Source organism: Saccostrea echinata, unplaced genomic scaffold, assembly GCF_033153115.1.
Source record: "Saccostrea echinata isolate AGI-Se365-2 ecotype Australia unplaced genomic scaffold, CSIRO_AGI_Sech_v1 ptg000004l, whole genome shotgun sequence".
Lineage (NCBI taxonomy): Eukaryota > Metazoa > Mollusca > Bivalvia > Ostreida > Ostreidae > Saccostrea > Saccostrea echinata.
The window spans coordinates 8,660,255-8,681,777 of record NW_026889753.1 but is presented as its reverse complement, the minus strand read 5'-3'; the positions used below and the strand labels follow the sequence as shown (position 1 = coordinate 8,681,777).

The 21,523-nt window shown below is 34.9% G+C and overlaps 2 protein-coding genes across 2 annotated transcripts in view; one reads left to right on the top strand and one right to left on the bottom strand.

Annotated features, from left to right (window-relative positions):
- LOC133179212 (collagen alpha-5(VI) chain-like) overlaps nucleotides 1–20,182 on the bottom strand; it is a 65,638-nt gene extending 45,456 nt beyond the window's left edge. Inside the window, 5 exon segments of the mRNA XM_061314004.1 lie at nucleotides 253–420; nucleotides 1,187–1,612; nucleotides 1,714–1,887; nucleotides 2,018–2,461; nucleotides 20,065–20,182. Of these exon segments, the coding sequence (XP_061169988.1) occupies nucleotides 253–420; nucleotides 1,187–1,612; nucleotides 1,714–1,887; nucleotides 2,018–2,461; nucleotides 20,065–20,182 (1,330 nt within the window).
- Nucleotides 1–21,523, top strand: part of LOC133179124 (collagen alpha-5(VI) chain-like) — a 284,568-nt gene that overhangs the window by 118,095 nt on the left and 144,950 nt on the right. The window lies entirely within an intron of this gene.

Here is a 21,523-nt window from a genome sequence, read left to right as displayed (position 1 = left end):
ACAGAAGACCCTCTCTTGGTACGCTATCGTATAACTACTACTTGTACTTGTAGGGAAGTTGTCTTGATCTGCACAAAACTTGATTGTACTCTCCATAAGCCAATAGGAAAATAGCACGGTAAATAGAGTCCTAATTTGAAAACCCACCTTCGGCAAGCGTCCTTTCTATGCAAGTGGGTGATACCATTCTAAATACGTGTGTTATTATGGTTTACATTCTTTACTATAATACAGCTTGATATTTTGACTTACCTACTGTCACGGGATCAGGGAGAGCTGTTGTTGGACAAACAGCAATTTTCTGTAGAATATCATTAAATTTAGGATATAAATCTGCTGGAGAGGTCACTTGCCAGTACCTGCTGTCATCACCAGCAATCGCCTTAAGGTCAGTGATCAAAGAAGAAGAAGGATCAATGCCTGAAATTCAATTTCCTTTGGGGTAAGTAATCTTTGAATATACCCCCTTTCATGATCAGAGGCATTAATGATTATTATCCTAGAAACGTCAAAAATTGTATGAGGTATTTACATTATATTCTTCAAGAATCATCTCTATTCGAAAAAAGTGGCATTTTATCATAAATATTCACAATCTCCATGGGAGTGTAGGAAAATTGAATTTAGTATACATGTATTTAATATATTTCTACTTCTTAGGTGAAACAAAGGTTCCGAAAATGATTCTTCCAAAATCTTTAAAAAGATCAGTAGTTTTGAAGAGATTGTTTTTAAAATCAATAAGTTAGTGAATTGTTTCGGAAAATTGACTTTTCCCCCGCACTTCAGGAATTAATTACAACAAACATGGTGAAAAAAAGTAAAAACAATACCTCTAGCTGCCACAAAAAACATTCTGCTTTGAAATATATTACAAAACCTGTACAGATATTCTTAGGAAATTGTAAAAAGCCTATTCTATACAATTATTTAAAAGAAAAACTAAATTCAATTTTGAGCTTGAACCAAGTGGACTTAAAACTCAAGTAGATAACTTTTAAAGGAGAAAAGATACAAAAACCATACTTTTATACAGAATATGAATTCATGCCTTCAAAATAGTCTATTTGACAGGATACTTAGTCTGGAATTCTCCAAATTGGTAATTTTTTATCATTACCATACCTCTAGAGGAATATTTCCCATTCCAATCAAATGGGAGTTAAATGCTAAATTTCTTTTTTACCAATTGTGAAAACTTGATTCTTGGAGATTTGTCGAATAGCATTTGCCACAACTGAACCGTTCTGAGAATGTGTTTTAGCGATCAGAACAAAATGTCTGTAAGCCTCATATCTGTTTCCATTGGACAATGTAAAGAACTCGTAAAATCCGACACGCAAAGCCTCGGCCAAGTCGACAGACGACGAAGCACTTGATATTGTTAATGACGAAATAGCACTGTCTAATGATGATGCAGAAGAGTAGGCATTAAACTTGATATTCTGGTCCACTATGTCGTCATATGTGATAACCCCAGCTTGTATATCATTGGTTGAAATTTTCAACTCTCCTGCTAAATCGCCAATGGTTGAAACTAATGCTGAGTAAATGGAAGATGTATGTGAGGATGCTTCAATGATGAATAAAATGTCAATTTTGCAAGTTGAGTCTGGAAAGAACGAAGATTCTTCAGTTCATACTGTAACGTGGACAATTTACAATTATTGAATTCTGCGAGTAAGAATCAAAAGCATTTGGTTTCACTCTTACCTGAACAGACCAAAGGATATCCTGACCAAATCTTCCCAAATCCACAGGTGCGTTGCGTGTTCCCTGCAGTTTGTTTGTATCCCGACGCACATGCGTACGTGCTGACTTCATTGCAGCCGGTATTGTCAGCAGTAATGTCGACATAACTGTTTTTTTCATGTAAACATGCAACATCTGGTAAAATAATAGTAATTGTAATAGTATGGTATACATAAAGTTAGCTTGACTATTTCTTTTATTAACTTTTATAGATCTGCAATTTCCAAAAGATGGTTGAGTGAAAGTAAATTATCAGTTTACAAACCGTTAGGAAATCTCCATTCCCCGCTGGAACCCCATCCTGTTCTGATCAAGATATAATTGGCATCGAAATGAGTGGTACGTGTACAAGTCATGATAACGTTGTTGTCGACTGTTTCACCTTTTCCCACTCGGATATCATTCCCAGCCCATGAAATCCAGAAACTGTCGAAGAACGTTTGGTCCAGAATAGTTTGACTGTACGTAGCACATTGTGTACCAGATAGACCATAATATACAGCAGACTTGGTATTTCCCCATCCACCAATAATAAATTCATAATGTGTACCACAGTTATCACAATCGTGCGTACCCAATGCAAGCTGAAGGTCATTGTTTGCTCTGGCTCTGAAGGTGAAAGATGTCCTCCCCATGGCCACAAAACAGTTAGACGTCAGACTTTTCTAAATAAGGTCATTTGGCGTACTTCTACTGATTTCTGTAGAAGCTGTTGGAATGGAACATTAGTTTATAAAGCTCCATACAAATGTTAGTTAATTAATCGTTATTCATTTTCAACTTTCCCCCCATAAAAGCTGTGTATAACATTTTTAAATATCATGCAATTACTTTGGATAATAAGAACATATTTTATATATGACGTTCATCACGCTGTCACATTTCATCATTTATTTTTGCAGTGACGTAATTGAATTTTAATTCAATGTCACAGTTCATTTAAAAAATTATTTAAGTTTTAAATATTTTTATGTTAGTCAAATTAATAATCAAATTTATGTTGATTACACCTTTGGATACACTGATGAAAGAAAAGTGAAAAGAATGAACAGCAATCATGCTCAAAAGTCCAATTAAACATTTCAAATTGTCTGCAGAGTAGAGAAGAATCAAAATGTTTTGAAACAAAATAAGTTTGCAGATGACCAATGATAAGGTTTATTTAAGAAACAATTGTGTATTATGACCAGGTCTTTAATTTATCGTTGAAATGGTTATAAAGTGTTCAAATAAATAAAAGACACGCCCTAGTCTGTCAATCTGTTTCATATTTAGATGTTTTGTTGACTAAAGACGATAAAGGAAAACCAACAGTTATATTGTATGACAAATGAAATGACTTCAGTTTTCCATCGTCAGCTTTCCTTATTTATGTAGTAATGTTTCGCTTTCAGCTGCATATGGCGTATCCAAAATTATTCGATACTCAAAAGCATGTTCTGAGTTCGCTAATTTTTAAATCGAGGCAGACTACCGACAGGCAAGTTGATGTTACAGGGATTTTAACAACCTCGTTTAAAGTCAGCATTTCATATATTATGTGCTAGTTTAAATAACTTTGTTAGAAAATATAACCTTTCGTGTATTGCATGCATGTTATTATGGAAAAGGTTTCTAGAGGTTTTTTTTTTCTTTTTAAAATAGTCAAGTTTTTTTTATCTCTGATTTTCACCCTGACCACTATAATATGCTCCATAAAAATATTCACGTGTAATTTGTTTGAAAAAAAAAATGAAATGAATTTTTGGTGTCCTGTATGCTTTCAGGGCTGAAGGGTGTATATGTATACACCTAAGTTATGTTGTTGATAGATATATGCAAGAGAGTGGAAGGCATTCTCATAAATGTGTATGTTAAACTTACATGTGCAGCCGATCAGGAGGCAAGAAATGGATTGTGAAGGAGTTGTCCCGCAACTGTACCCTGAAGGCTTTTGGCACGATTGAGTCCTCTGTAGACTTTGTGTTATGCAATCACTTGGGCATGACGACCATGATGACCATGAAGACCAAATTGCTGAAAATAAAAATTTAATTAGTGGAACATACATTACAGGCACACATAAGGAAGGTGAACTTTTTTAAAACATTAATCTTTCACAAACCTCTATGATATGAAATAACAAGAGGCCCATTGGCCACAATGTTCACCTAATTTAATATTGCCCTACTGTTTATCAGCAGATTTTTTTCTACTGTATATTTCTATGTAAAACTTTGATCCCTATTTGTGACCCAAACCTTCCCCCGGGTGTCATGTTTTTATAGATGTTGCCTCTCCATTCCATGGATTGAACAAACGTGAATCTACACTACCTCAAAATATACTTCCAAATCAACGATTAAACTCGGCTTTGCTGTTCTTGAGAAAAATATTTAGTTCTCCAATATATCAATATGTTCAACTCTGACAGTCATAGTGACCCAATCCTACCGCCGTGGACGAATTTAAATCTGCATTACCTGCTTTCATATCAATAAAACTAAACATGGCTTTGCTGTTCTTGAAAAGAATTTTTTTCCCTATATATTCCTATGTAAAACTTTGATCGCACATTGTGGCCTAACCCTACTCCTGGGGGTCACGGTTTGATTGATTGTATGTTGTTTTACAACCATCGGCGATTTAGCAGGAGAGTTGAAAATTTCAACCAATGATATACAGGCTGGGGAAATCACATATGACGACACAGTGGACCAGAATATCAGGTTTAATGCCTACTCTTCTGCATCATCGTAAGACAGTGTTATTTCGTCATTAACAATACCAAGTGCTTCGTCGTCTGTCGACTTGGCCGAGGCTTTGCGTGTCGGATTTTACGAGTTCTTTACATTGTCCAATGGAAATGGAAACAGATATGAGGCTTACAGACATTTTGTTCTGATCGCTAAAACACATTCTCAGAACGGTTCAGTTGTAGCAAATGCGATTTGACAAATCCCCAAGAATTAAGTTTTCTCAATTGATAAAAAAGAAATTTAGCATTTAATTCCAATTTGATTGGAATGGGAAATATTTACCAATTTTGATAATTTTTCTCTCATATAGAGACGTCACCATATACCGGTGAAGGGCTTCAAATTTTGACCTTTAATCGGCACTCGGGGCCATTGAGGAGTGAGGGTTCTCTATCGCCTACAAATCGCCAACGCCTATCGTGACACGGGGCCTCGGTTTTTAAAGTCTCATCTGAAAGACCCGCAACTTTCACTTCAAAGTGCCGAGCGCTTGGCGAAGAAATAGTTGCTACCTATTTTTTATCGACTTAGGTCAGTCGCGGACGTGATTCGAACATACGACCTTCCGGTCACGGAGCAAGCTCTCTACCGACTAGCTCTACATACTGACGGTATCATTATTTGATCAATTAAACTTGAATATACACTACCTGAGGATGCTTCCATATCAATACAACTAAACATGGCTTTGATGTTCTTCTTCAGATTTTTAAAAAAAAATTCCCTTGTATATTCCTAAGTATCCCCCATTGCGGCCCCATCCAACCCTGGAGGTCATGATTTGAATAAACCTGAATCTACATTACCTGAGGATGCTACCTTTTAAAATTAATATGCCTAAACATGGCTTTTGGGTTGTTTTTAGAAGACTTATAAAGATTTTGTCCTACATATTCCAATGTAAAACTTTGATTCCTCATTGTCTAGCCCGGTGAGTCATGACATGAACAAACTTGAATCTACACTGTATTTTATGATGTATTTTATAAAAAAATTCTATTTTTGTAACATGGCAACACTGTTCATTGAAATCATAAACTGATATATAGAATTATGCATCTTAGTATTGTCTACTTGTGTGCCAAGCTATACTGAAAACAGACTAAAACTGAAGGGGGAGTAGAGTTTTGAGTGTACTTCACAGAAAAATCTTTTTTTTTTTAACCATGGCAACACTGTTCATCCAAAATCAAAAACCGATAATAAGAATTATGTATCTTAGTTTAGTCTACTTGTTTGTCAAGTTATATTGAAATCAGACCAAAACTGAAAGACCGTTTTGAAACTATTTCACTGAAAATTTTATTTTTAGGAACCATGGCAACACCGTTCATCAAAATAAAAAAAAGATAAACAGAATTGTGTATCTTAATGTAGTCTACTTATGTGCCAAGTTATATTGAAATCAGACCAAAAGTGTAGGAGGAGTAGCATTTTGAAAAATTATTGACAGACAGACAGACGGACGGACACCTTACTTTCGCGTAAGCTCTTCTGGTCTCTGACCAATAGAGCTAAAAAGGAGCAATACAAGTCGAATCATAAGCCTTCAGATCACTTCAACCAGATTGACATAGTGAAAGTAAAAAAAATTAAATATTGAGCCCTCTGCCAAAATTGTGAAATTCATGGCTCCATGGTCAGGGTTTCTAAGAGTTAGGGTGGGACTCTAATAATTATATAAGAAAATGCATTGATTCTGTAAAAGTCTTATTCTCTCACCCTGTTTATTTAGCAGATAAAATAAGTGCACAGGTACGAGAAGCAAGGGAGCCTCTTCATAAATTATGGAATTTTTGGCCCAGGAGTCCTCGTATGGGGGGGGGGAGCTCTATTGATTATCATATAGTTAAAATGCACTATTTTCTTGAAAATATTCTTCTCTGCACTTGGCTATTAAGCAAGTCAGGGGTTCTGATGTACGGATGGGGCTCTATTGATTATATAGAGAAAACGCATTGATTCTTTGAAAATCTTCTTTTCTGCTCCTTTGTATTAACCATATAAACTAAGTGTAAACTAAGTGTATTGTAAACTAAGTTTTATGTATGTTAATGATGAGCAAGGGTGCCTCTTCCAAAATTGTAAAATTTTTGGTCCCAGGGTCAGGGGCTCTTATGTTGAAGGTGGGGCTCTACAGATTATAAATTGAAAATGTCTTATTTCTTTGAAAATCTTTTTCTCTGCTCCTAGATTTTAATAAAACAAACTTAGTGCATAATTCTGATGAGCAAAAGGCCCCTTTGGAAATAGTGAATTTCATGGGCCCTGGGTCTGGGGTTCTGGTTTAAGGGTGGGACGAGATTATATGGTGAAAACAAATTATCTCTTTAAAAATCTCTTTCTCTCTCTCTGCTCCTAGATATTTAGCTGATACACTAAGTGCATGGTGGTAATAAGCCTCTTTCCAATATGTGGTTCCAGGGTCAGGGGCTCTTATGTTGGAAGGGGGAAGGGGCTTTATTGATTACAAAGCACCATTTCTTTGACTTCTCTGCTCCTGGGTATTAGACATTCACAGTTTTTAATTATGATGAACAAGGGTGCCTCTTCCAAAATTATGAATTTCATGCCCCTTCGGTCAAGGGTTCTGGTGTTAGGGCAGGGCTCTATTGATTTACTAATTTTCGTGTTTTCGAGGTATTAAAAGACCTGCGTTGTCATGTCCAGCACGACATGTAAAATGTCCTATATAATTATAACTAACCAACAATTCTTCATCCAGGAAATCAAATCCCCATGAACCCTAGTTTTTCCTTAAACCATTAACATTTGACCCCACAAAAATATGTGATATAGTGAAAACATTAAATCTCTTGAAATCTGCTTTTCTTGTCGTGGGTATTTACACCGCTACTAAATGTTATTGTGATTTAAATTCAAGACACGCGGTTTAGGTTGGCCCATTCAAAGGTTATAGGGTAGATCTGGTTTTATAAATAAAATTGGTAGTAAACAGGGAATTGCTATAGTCTGTTTCTTTTAAAAACATGTCCTATGAAAGATTTTTGTTTCCTGACCTTCTGAAAAATTTTCATGATTTTAAAAAGGAAAGGGAGGTGGAATAAAAATCACAATCGCCAAATACGCTGATAGGAAAAAAATGTGTAATATCTTCTACAATCACCAGCCTTTGTTTACCTTTTACAGCTACTGTTATTATTGCGCACAACGGATCATACCACGAACAACTGACCAATCGTTGAATGAATAGCAACGTTGAATGGACAACTACATGTTTACATTTTACTTCGAACACGTGGTTCAGGTCAATCTACGACCCGATATTAAATGGACTGCAAAAACCAATTGAAAAAGAATATTGTTTTATGGGGAAAAAAAATACAAAGACTAGAAACTAAGAAAGATGTTACGGGCATTCGTAATTTGTTGATATGTTGTTATCTAGAAAATGTACATTATAAAATGTAGTCTGCCACGTTTAGCGCTTCAAGGATAAAGAGAATGAGCAGCATCTCTTAGGGATTAAATGGACAACCAAGTGTTTTTTACATTATATACCAGTGAACACGTGTTTTTGGCCAGGGAATCCGCCTGACAACCGTATCACCGCTAGTACAACAAATGAATACAGACACAAATCATCTTACAGTAAGGCTATGAGAAACCTAGAATTTCACGTTTATTTAACAAATGAATTCTTTGTATTTGTTTAATTATAGAATAAAAATGAATATATTGCTTTTTATCTACGATCGGAATGCATTAAAAATTGTTCATTATGCCTTTCCGATCGCCTGTAGATTTGGGGTTTTTTCTAAACGTAAAATTCCTGTAGTATCTGTAGTAAACCATAATGCAATTCAACTCATTCAGCTGATTTGTCAGTTTATGTCATGCTGGTACATCATTTGCTAATCTGACACCAAAAAATATACTCCCTGTTCCCATGAAAGTATGCTTATCCAAAAAGAAATATTAATACATTACTGTAGAAAATAATGCCATAAAGAACACTTATTAAAGTTTGAATGAATTCAACAGAAACTGGAGTACATTTCTACTCATATTATACAGTGGTGAAAACTGAAACACAACATAACTTTCCTGTTTACCATGTGTCCACGTGCTAGTCAATTCCTAGCCACATTTTCGTGAAAAATTTACATTATCTGGCTGTAGTCTCCTAATTCTCGTCAGAGCTACTGCAGAATTCCTCGGGTATTGTAATTTGCAGAACACCGAAAAATAAAAGGTTTCGAACACATTAGTAGGGATGATTTAGTAGATAAACTAAGTGCATGGTTAAGATGAGTAATGGTGCTTCTTCCAAATTTGCGAAATTTGTGGCCCCAGGATCAGGGGCCCTTATGGTTTAGTGGGTGCTCTATTAATTAAATGGTGAAATGCATTATTGCTTTGAAAAAATGTTTTGATTATATTTACTCAGATTTTTCCAGAAAATTATGATAATGTTGTACATTAATTATATGAAAAAATGACCTAATTTTTTTTTCAAGTTCAGAAAGGTCCTTGTTTGCTCTGCTCACAAGTAATTTCAGCATTAAAATTTTCATCTTATCTTCACATTTCATTGAATCATTATGTTTTAATAAATGAATATGTATATATATTAAGACCAAAACTTTTAATTAACTATATTGAGTGTGAAAATAAAAAGTGCTTATACAAAACTGTCAACAAGAATATACTTCAGAAAAATCATTTATATTGAGAATAAATGTGAATACTAGGCATACTTTAGAAACAATACTTAATTAACACAATTTTTTTTTTTGGTATTTGAAGGTGTGTGGTCCCACGAACCGTCACCATATATTATGTTTCCGGACCTTTGTGCAAACAATTTCTAAAAACGAGGCATACCATTGACAAATACGTTGATAATACAAAGATATCTACAATCGCGTTTTAAGTCAACATTTTGCAAATTGTATGATCGATATAATGACATTGGTTGCAAAAACAAGCTGTCGTTAAGTCGATTGTTGACTGACGTCTTTCATACATATTGCAAGGCTATTATTTTAATATGAGTGGACAACGGGTTTCTCCGTTTACAGATCATACTAAAGGGTACAGTGGCACCTGATCAGCTACTACTTACTACTACATTGCAAGTGTGCGACCTATTATGTACCGTATTTGATTGTTATCAGCTTGTTTTACTTTGTGTTTATACCATTGTTCTTTGTTAGATTGCCTAGTATTGGGATTGACAAAGGAAAAGTACTGGTCAAACAATATGTAATCCAGGGGAAATAATTTTTCACAAAATTGAAGTGACACTTCCTGGGGTTTCTTTTGTATAAATAGTACTAATCATGAACCATCTGGTCTTGGAAGGTTTGAAAAGATGTTAAAAAAAACATTTATCTTGCTATGTAAAAAAAAAAAATATCCCTCTGTGGCCCATCCTACCCCTTTGGCAATGATTGGAACTGACTTTAATCTGTTTAAGGAGGTCAAGGTCTAGTAAATGAGTTTAGACGTTTTTTTGGTGCTAGATCCATTGTGATGATTGATTCAAACTTCATTTTTCCGGTACTTCACGGGTATAATAGAATAATGTAGAAAATGAATCATTTTCATGAAATTCGAATTGAAATTATGACAATAGTAACCCCGATACCTATATTCAATTTAATATTATTTTAAGAAGAGGTCAAGAATATATGAAAAACTGTTTTCTCAGAGATTGTAGGCAATATTGATACATTTCCTTCGTCTGAGATAAAAAAAAAAACAACTTCCTAATTATTACCAAATTTTCCTCGTTTTTCATTAAAAATGGCAGATTAAAATATGTTTTTTCACTGAGTTTACCTAAAAACTATGTCCAGATACATGTACACCTTATTTTACCAAGCTTTATTAATGAATGATCATTAAATGAATTTGTTTCTCAGATTTGAGAAATCTATAAGCATTTCTTATTTACTGGATCTTGATTTTAATCTGAATATATATGAAAATAACTTAAGACTAATCATGAAAAATTTGAAGGATTTTTCCTTCTTATTTTTATGTTAAACTTTTATTCTTATTGTGGTCCCATCCTATCCCTGGGGAAGGGATTGAAGCTTGATAATTAAATATCTGAAAATGCTTGAATTTCAATACTACATGTACCACACTTGGCCCTGATGTGCTGAGAAATTTTTAAAATAGTTTGTCCAATAAACTTACGTGTAAAATTCTTATCCCTTTATGTGGCCCGACCTACCCTTTAGAGCATGATTTGAACAATCTTGATTTAATATATGTCAGACAGCATTCATGTGAGTTTTAAATTCATCTTTTGTAACCTAGTGGCTTGTGAAGCAATTATTTTTAAAAAGCAATTGTGAAGCAATTATTTTTAAAAACCCAAACCTCATACTATTTTTTTTTTCTATCATCTTCCCTTGGAAGGGGAAATTACCCCTCATTTAAATGAATAAAATATTATATCACCATGCTGTTTTAATCTCAGCCCTGATAAATTTAAAAATTAACATAAACAAACTACAAGAGCCTTAACGGTCACCTGAGTATAATGTAACGATCCGTAGATTAAAACAAAATAAGCTGATAAATAAAGCTATTTTGCCAAAAAGTAAGAGAAATATGATAATTAGGGATCAGCAAAATAATAAGTTAGTTCTCAATAACAAATCTTAAAGTTGATCCATTTATTTGCCTGTACTTTTCCCCATCTGTCACTATCCTCATGTAGACTAAACAAAAAATAATTCTAGAGCACTAATAGTTAACACATTTCATTCCCCCTCGCACTGGCTTCTTTTGCTCTTTAAAGATTATCTATTGTACAAAGATAAAGCATTTTTGTCCCATTTTTATTTATCTATTATTTAAAAATTTACCCGACCTTCAAAAACTATGAGAGTACGTTTGTATTAAATATAACATTTCTTGTATAATTCTGTTATTAATTGATCTTTTAAGTTACAGTGATTAACTATCATAGGTGAATAACAAAAGGGAATTATAATTTCTTTCAATAGAAATTGATAAATTGACCAAAGGGTACAGAATTTCACAATCTGGTAAAAACACCCCTGCTATTTTCAACTTTATATACCCTATTTGCTAGATGCCAAGCAGCAGAGGAGAAGATTTTCAAGGAAATAATCCATTCTCACTATAGAGTCAATATAGCCCCACCCTAATACCAAAGCCCCTAACCCAGGGGCCAAGATATTCACAATTTTGGAAAAGACACTCTTGCTCATCAAAACCATGCACTTAATATGTTTCTTTAATAACAATGGGCAGAGAAGATTTTCAAAGAAACAATGCATTTCTACTATATATTCAAAAGAGTCTCACTCTAAAACCTAATTCTCCGACCCCGGGGATATGAATTTCAACTTTGTAAAAAAAGATATCCTTGCTTGTCATATTCAATTAGTTTTTCTTTAAAAAAAAAACCGGGACAGATAAGATTTTTTAAAAAATGCATATCCACTGTATATAAAATAGACCCCCTCCAACAACATGAACCCCTGACTCTGATGCCAAAAAATCACAATTTTGGAAGGGGCGTCCTTGATCACAGTAACTATGCACTTTGTTTATCTGCTAAAAACCCAGGAGCAGAGAATATTTTCAAAGAATTAATGCATTTTCACTATATAATCAATAGACCCCCCACCCTAGAACCAGAACCCCTAACCCAGGGTCCAAGATTTTCACATTTTTCGAAGAGTTGCCCTTAATTGCTCATCAAAACTACATACTTGGTTTATCTGCTAAACACCAAGGGGCAGAGAAGAAAATTTTTCAAGAATTAATGCATTTTCACTATATAATCAATAACCCCCGCCCTAGCACCAGAACCCCTAACCAAGGGGCCAAGATATTCACTTTTTTCGAAGAGTTGCCCTTGCTCATCATAACTGTATACTTGATTTATCTGCTAAATACCTAGGAGCAGAGAAGAAGATTTTCTAAATAATAACAATGCACTTTCACTATATAATTAGTAGAGCCCCTCCCTCCGGCAGAACCCCTCACTCTGGGGCCACAAATTTCACAATTTTGGGAAAGGCACCCTTGGTCATCATAATAACCATGCACCTAGTTAATCTGATTTATATACAGAGGGAGGGAAGATTTTTAAAGACCTAACACCAGAACCCTTGACCCAGGGGCCAAGATATTCACAATTTTGGAAGAGGCACAGTTCTTCATCATTACTAATTACTTAGTACACCGGCTTAATGCCCCGCCGTGGAGAAGATTTTCAAATAATTAATACATTTTCACTATATAGTCATTAGACCCCACTCTAACACCAGATCCCCTGACCCAGAGGCCATGAAATTCACAATTTTAAAAGAGGCACCTTTCCTCATCATAACTATTTACTAAGTTCATCAACTTAATACCCAGGAGCAGAGGAAAAGATTTTCAAAGAATTAATGCATTTTCATTATATAATCAACAGAGACCCAGACCCAGGGGCCATGAAATTCCCAATTTGAAGGCACCCTACTTAGTCATAACAATGCATTTAGTTTGTTTGCTTAATACCCAGGAGCAGAGGAGAAAATATTTTAAGAAATAATGCATTTTCAGACATATTCAACAGAGCCTTGCCCTAGCACCAGAGCCGCTGACCCTGGGGGCATGAATTTCACAATTTTTGGTAGAGGGCTCAATGTTTTTTTACAATCATGCCAATAGTTTGAGTGCTTGATGTCCAGGAATAAAGAAGACGATTTTTAAAGATTGCATTAATTTTAGTGGTTTTGGTCCCACCCCTCAGGCCCCAGGGGGACAGGGACCATGAAATTAGCAATTTTCGTTCCCCTTCAATATAGATACTATATGCTAATATTGGTTGAGCGGTTACAGAGAAGAAGCTGACAATGTTCAAATGTTAACGCACATCGCACGACGATGGACGAAAAATAGCAATAGGTCACCCGAGTTTACTCAGCCGACTAAAAAAGAAATCCTGCGCGAGAGATATTATGTGCGTGTGTGTTGGGGAGGGGAATGTATTGCCATAGATAATTGCTTCAACCTTATTCGGGGGAAGGTTTGGAAATGTGTCATTTAATAGACCATGGGCAAGTGCATGTACAACATACTTCCCTTCTAAGAAATTAGCACACTGTGTTATTGAAAACACATTTCAATGATTAAACTTTACGTGGGGGAACGCGTTTCAAAAAAAAAAAAAAGATGAGTATGACCTGTACCGTCTACCACACATCAACCCCCTGCGGTAGACAACACAAATCCAACAATATGAAACAATGTAATACAGGAGGTGTACGTAGATGGCGCAAGTAAGAATATAAATTAGATGTAGTGATATATGGAGCTGAGGGTGAAACATTATTATTTTCTGTAGTATACTTGTTTTATTTCTTCTTTTCAATCATTTAACAGAAAACAATCGTATATAATACTATTTACACACAGTTCGTGTTCTCAAAAGTTTATCTAATAGCTCTTGATTATAATTAACAATTACATATTATCTAAAGATCACTATTACTATTCATGATTAAATGTCTTCCTACTATATTTTTTGTCCCCGGCTTTCACTGAAACACGGCCAGGAACACGTTAAGTTCCTAGACAGTACCGTTGTCAGAAACCTTTAAAGTTAAGCACTAAAACTGGTTCGTTGTCATGAACATACAGGTGAGGTTATGATAAAATCCGTCCGGTGTCATGCAAAATATACAAGTATTTATACATGATGCCTAAATTTTAACGTTTTTGACAAATTCCAAGAATAAATTGGTATTTTGGGAAACAGATACAACATTCAGTATTCCATACAAAGATTTATGTATTTGATATCCACAATACATTTTGAGGAGTTTTGGTTGGCGATCACATGCCCATGTGTGAAGCCATGATTATGAGCTGGAAAATTATATATTTCTTATAATTAATTCATCGAAATGGTATTTTTATTTTAAAATATGAAGAGAAACTTCATTTTCAATGTATTAGGCAACTGACAGCCTTTTGTAGCTAACATATTTTAAGAAATCGCAGTTTATAAGCAAAAGGTCCGTTGTCAGTACATGTGAAGTTTATCTGGTCCGGTGTCATTTTTCTTAATATGTAAGTAAATCAATAAAATGCAACAGAAATGATCAAATATATGCTTAATTTAAAAGAATACAAAGCACATTACAAATACATGCATATTTGAATCTCGGGGTCGTCTTAAAGCAGCTCACACCAACGTGCTAACTATTCTGCGATGTTTTTATTTTCTATTCATTTTCTCTTATGAACTTGCGTCCTAGCTAGTATGCAAACATATACAATTCCTTGTATATCATCAGTATAACAAAATTAAAATGTTATGCTTAGGTCACATTCGGGCGACCAAATTATTTTCGTATCGTCGGCTGAAAAAAACATGATCGGCCGACACTAGTATCGGGCGACGCAGAGTAGTCATATTAATTCCTAGGAACACCGATACTTTTAAAAGTAAAAATACTTATAAGTTGGCCAACCGTCACCCGATCATCGTTCGCTAGGCCGCAGTTTGATTTTCATCTTCGGTCGACAGTTGTACGAAAACCCCATTCCTAAATGTCGACTGACTGACGACCGACTTTAAAAACTATATGCCGATGGTCGGCCGATGATCGAAGGTTGGTGGACGGACTATTCAATGAGTGCTTCAATTGAATCGGCCACAGACGAAAAAAATAACTTGACTCTACTGACATGCATAAAATTGGTCGGCCGACGAAAAAAAGAGATGAAAATCGGGCAAGACAGCGGCCGATAATATGAAACTTGTGTGGAAGCATCCTCAGGTAATGTAGATTCAAGTTTGTTCAAATCATTACCCCCGGGGGTAGGATGGGGCCACAGTGGGCTATCAAAATTTTACATAGGATAACATAGGAAAAATCTTTTAAAATCTTCTCAAGAACAGCAAAGCCATAATTGGTCATATTTATATAGAAGCATCCTCAGGTAGTGTAGATTCAAGTTTATTCAAATCAAAGTTTAACATACATGTAGGAATACATAGGGGAAATCATTAAAAAAATCTTATTCTCAAGAACAACAAAAACTCGATTGGTCATAATAAAATAAAAGCATCCTCAGGTAATGTAGATGCAAATTTGTTCAAATCATGACCCAACAGAGGGGCCAAACAGGGGATCATAGTTAAACAAAGGATTATAAAGGATATATCAATAAAAATTGCTTCTTTAGAAAACAAAGCCATTATTAGTCATATTAGTTCAAAAGCATCTTTAGATGGTGTAGATTCAAGTTTGTTCAAATCATACCCCCTCCACCCCCCTCCACTTTAATATTTAAACTTTTGAATACCTAAGTGATTTCTGCTATTTCCGAACCAAAGTGCTCAGGCGAGGGATGTGGCCCATAGGCCTCTTGTTTTTGGTGGATTTGTGAATGTAATTGGTTTGTAAATCACATTGAACTATGCTATTTCATGCAGCGTGATTGTGACGGTACATTTTGTCTTCCTGTTCATATTGTCGCCGGCGACAATGTGTACACAAACACTCACTGAGCATATTGTCGTCCATCAGTACATGTCGCATGACAATGCATGGCAATGTTTCCAGATAGATATGACTAATCATTGCTTTGCTGTTGTTGAGAAGAAAAAGTTTAAAGAATTTTCCTATATATTCCTGTGTAAAAATTTGATCGCCCTTTGTGGCCCCAACCTAGGCCCGCAGGTCATGATTAAAAGAAACTTGAATCTACACTACCTGAGGATGCTTCCATATAAACATCGCTAATCACGGGCCTACTGCTGTTCTCAATATTTGATCCAAAAATTTTAGAACGAGGAAAGGGGGGTGCGGTTCAGATTTTTTTTTTTTTTTTTTTTTTTTTTTTTTTTTTTTTTTGACAAACAAAAAAAAAATCGTTTGTGTGTGAAGGAGTGTTGCTGTATAAGTTAAGTATATTATTTTATCATGAAATTTTACCTGTGTACAAAATTGAGAGTATATACAGGTTAAAAAAAAGAATTTACAAAAGCAAAGAAAAATGAAAAACAAACAAACGGAGGGGGCAGGGTGGAATAGGGATTGGGGAGGGGGTGGGATGAGCCGGTGCTAGATCCGCCTTTTGTTCTTGAGAAGATTTTTAAAGAGTATACCGTATATTCTAACGGAAAACCTTTATCACAAATTGTGGCCCCACCCTACCTATGGGGGTTATGATTTGAACAAAATTGATTTTGTTTTTGTTTGTTTGTTTGTTGTTTTAATATCCCTCTAGAGAATTTTTCACTCATAAGAAGACATCACCACTTGCCAGTGGAGGGCCAAAAATTTAGACCTATTCTCGGAACTCAGGGCCATTGAAAAGTGTGAGATCTTTTTCGTGCCAGAATCTAAAAAATTAAAAGTATACTTCATGTAAGTATCATCTCTTCTGATCCAGAAGTTCTTGAGAAGAAAATTTTGAAAGAATTATTCTTAAATATTCTATTAAAACTTTGCTCACCTATTGTAGCCCACCCTTTCACAGACATGATCTGAATAAAAATGAATCTACACTTAATAATAATGCTTTCACATAAGTTTCAACTTTTCTGACACAATGGTTCTCGAGAAGATTATTTAAAGATGTCACTAAATTTTCACTAATTCTTAACTATACATGTACTTTCTTGAAAGAGGGCGTGACCATTAATTTGAACAAACTTGACTCCCTTTATCCATGTTTGCTTTCTGGTAAGTTTGGTTGAAAATGAAATTGGCCAGTAGTTCTTAAGAAGAAGCTGAAAATGTGAAAAGTTTACAGACAGACAGACGGACGACACAAGAAATGTGATCAGAAAAGCTCACTGGGGCTATCAGCTCAGGTGAGCTAAAAATGTGTCAACCCCTACACCAATATATCGGCACTTGTATGAGAATTAAGCAAAAAGATGAATTCCAGATAACAATTCTACTGAACAAATAACTTTCAATCTCATATCCATGTATATATAACGAGAATAATTGATAACTGATTTTTCAGATATCTCAAGAATTACGGTATTTTGACATATCGTAGTCATGTAAACCAATGCTGGACACAATTTTCTGAGCAACACCATTTCTCCCTACAGTATTGCGAGTAATGCTAAATAAATACAACTTGTTTACTTATCAGCAATACACTTTGTCCTTTTGTCTGTCTATCTCTCTCTCTCTGTGTGTATGTCTCTCTCTCTCTCATCACGACCTTAGTAAATATTCAACACACCATATCGGCGATAAAATGTGCCAATGGTCACAGTACATATTGTCGCCGACGACAAAACGTGCCGATACTTGACTGTACATTTTGTCTTCCATTTCGCAGGAGGAAGAAAAAGGTTCGTCTCGGTACAACTTGTCGCCGGCGACAATATGTATCGATGGACGACGATATGTGCAGTCAGGGTAGGTACATTTTGACGCCGACGACAATATGTTCAAAACGACAATATGTACCGTTACACCTCTCTTTTTGATGGCATCCTTAACGATACCTAAAACAACATAAGATTGTCCCTCGTAGTGTATACAATACAGTAGCGACAACGGACCGATGACAACGGACTGAATTTTCGTATCATGTCATGACAACGGACAAAAATTGAAATAAATCAAAATTTTCAGTTTTAATTTGTTCTCAATTTTTCTGTAAAGGCTTACAACATGTCTTGATACTGTCTGCACCAATTGGTGTGTATATTATATTCTATTTAAAAATATAACATCTCGGAAGGAAAATGAATGAAATCCACATGTGTTTTCAACAGGGTTTAATATCGCCAACGCAAACTCCTCTTTTATTACTTGTTTTTAACGGCTGAAATTCATACATCACCAAATAGGGTGTCAGCCCTGTTTCCCATTGCAATTTCAGACATTGTTATAGATAATTTAACTTGAAAAGTGAAAAACTTCTCACAGCCTCTCTTCTTAAGTCTTGACAACGGACGGATTTTATCATAACCTCATCTGTATGTTCATGACAACGAACCAGTTTTAGTGCTTAACTTTAAAGGTTTCTGACAACGGTACTGTCTAGGAACTTAACGTGTTCCTGGCCGTGTGAAAGTGGGTGATATTAATTTTGGTCCGTCGGTATTTCTGTCTGTCTGTAACACTTTCATTTCCGCGCGATATCTCGAGAAGCCTTTGAGCTTTTGCAATGAAATTTTACATAACTTCCGGTGGCCTAAGGAAGACCCCTACTGATTTTGAGGTCAAAAGTTCAAGGTCGTAAATGCAAACATTCTATATGTATGTAACACTTTTGCTTCCGGCGATATCTCAAGAAGCCTTCTGAGCTTTTGCAATGAAATTTTATACACCCTACCGCCTCTCTCAAACTGTCCCGCCCCGTTTTTTTTTTATTGTATTAAAAGTCGTGGTACTATTTTTAGCACAGGAACATGTGGAGAGTCATTGCATATACAAGTTGTCGGCGGACTTTATATTCTAATTACACCTATTAGAACTGTTTAGTAAAGGCTTAATTAGACATCATGTGTTGTGTAAAATTTTGACAATTTAAAAAGTGAATATAAACATGTAAATGTGACCTAATGTTTGCATTTAATTTGCTTTATAAGCAAGCGCCTCGTTGTTCTAGGGGTATGATTCTTGCTTAGCATACGAGGGATCTTGTGTTCAAATCCCGGACGAGCTCGTATTTTTTTAATTTTTTTTTTTTTTTTTTTTTTTTTGATTTACTTAATGATAGTATTCAAAATATAAAATGAAAATATTATGACGTCTGTCGTGTACAAACTTTTCATAAAATCATTATTACAGTGTGATAAATATTTTATATAAAAAGAATCTTCTGTACACATATTAAAGAATAAGCAATCAAATCTATGTACATTGTATCCATTTTGGCATTTTTATTTGCTTCAGTAAACATGTATACATTTAATAATTCTGCAAATCCATGGGGGGGGGGGGGGGGGGGGTCCGAACCCCCTAGATCTGCACATGCTCTTTTTTCCTTAAGCGGGGGACACATTCTCTGCATAACCTTGTAAATGTTATGTTTGGAAGTCCTATTAATGTATTGATTCAATAATTACTGTATAATCACATATTTTAAAGGGGGCAAATTTTTGGTGGATTGAGGAAAAAGTAATGGTTCAAGGTGATTTGATTCGCGGTTTGAGAAGTGTCTTCCGACGGTATTTTTTTTATATAAATGTTTGGTAGCCAATTAATAATTCAGAAAATACTCAAGCACTCAATCATGATTTCCCAAGTGATAATTGAAAAAAAATAATTATTAATAATGATACAGCTTTCAAGAATCACAAAGACTAGATACGTTTTTTTTTAAAAATATGTAATGTGTAATTTAAATGGTGACTATTCTACTGTAGTGCATTAAACGCACTGAAAGTCTTTTTGTAATATAGTTTGATTAAAGGGTTCTGGTAATCTAGTCCATGTTTTAAAGTTGGACATGTTCCAATAAAGACAGCTCTAGCCAGTGACTTTGCAATTTTACTTTGCAAATTGCAATCTTAATGTACGCATCAAATGTTTGCATTTCTAGGCAGGTTTCTTCAAAAGAGTTGCAGTAATTTACTTACCTGGGCAGCTGTACGACCAATAGAGTGTTTTATCGCATCCTTTACACGGATCTCCACCAAGCCAGGAGTTGCTGGCTTGAATCGTACAGGAGGAGCCATACCCACACTGAGAGTTCATTCTAGAGGTAACGGACGAACTTCCAGAGCAAAGCCAAGACGTACAAGACCAAGTTCCCGATGTGATGGTAATGTATTGACTCGAAGAGCATGACCTGGTCTGTGAATTTCCTTGAGACAGAGAGATACAATCTGAAATAAGAGAAGACATGTAACGTCACTGTTAGACACACGCTTGTCATATGAAAGAAACTAAACTACTTTTTGCAGCCATCTTGTTCACCTTTTTCGTCTCTTGCATTTTGGGAAAAGAGTACATGACGATACATGTTTTATTTTCATGAAGACATGAAATCATCTCATTATTTATAGCTTAGAAAATATATTTGCAGCTGTGTGTTCTTTAGTATTGTGTTTTGGACCTTATGTGTTGGAATAATGTGCGAGACTTTTCATACTTTTTTTCTGGCTGCAACAAGGTCTCTTTACTGATTAAAAAGAAAAGATTGATTGTATTGCTAAATGCTGAATCGGCAGCTTCAGCCATATTTCGGCGACTAGTAGTTCTGTCTGTCCTTTCGTCTCTGTCAAATACATGTATGTTTGTCTGTAAAAACTAAAACTAAAAATTTCTGTGAAATTCTTTCAAAATGCTAACCCTCCTACAGTTTAAGTCCGATTTCAATATAATAACTTGATACAAAGTAGACTACACTAAGATACATAATCCTCTTTATCGGTTTTTGACCTCAATGGATGGTGAATTCTTGGCTACTTAAAATGCTACTTCTACTACAGTTTTGTCAAATTGCAATTAAAATTGACTCAGAAACTAAACCAAAGATCATTATTTTATTTATCGCTGTTGCTATATTTTCAAGTCTATAAGTTTTACCTTTCTCTAACTTTGTTAATGAAGTAAAAACCAGAGGAGCTACAGTCTCGTAATAGACTTCTGATTTTTGTTCACTTCTGAAAATAATCCTATTAAAAAATTATTTTCCCTCATGAGGTTTTTGGCATATGTACCAGGGCTGATCGAAAAGTAACGTCACAACTGCTATAAAATCTTTAATTTTTTTTTTTTTTTTTTTTTTTTTTTTTTTTTTTTTTTTTTTTTTTTTTGATTAAATAAAACTTTTTTTTTTAATATTAAAATAAACACAACGTTAGGTTTTGTCTATCGCCGCACGGCAAGAATGTTACCGACGTTGTAATGACATTACTTTTCAGCACTCATTTTCAGTTTAACCGCATATCTTTTTAACCTCTCAGGTGCTTCTTTAATAATATTTTCTGCCATGCATTTGGCTATAAACCGTCTTGTTTTTGGTTGTAATATTAAAATTATATGAACTTTGTCCAAATGTTATTTCTAAATTCACTCCTTTTTGCGTAAATC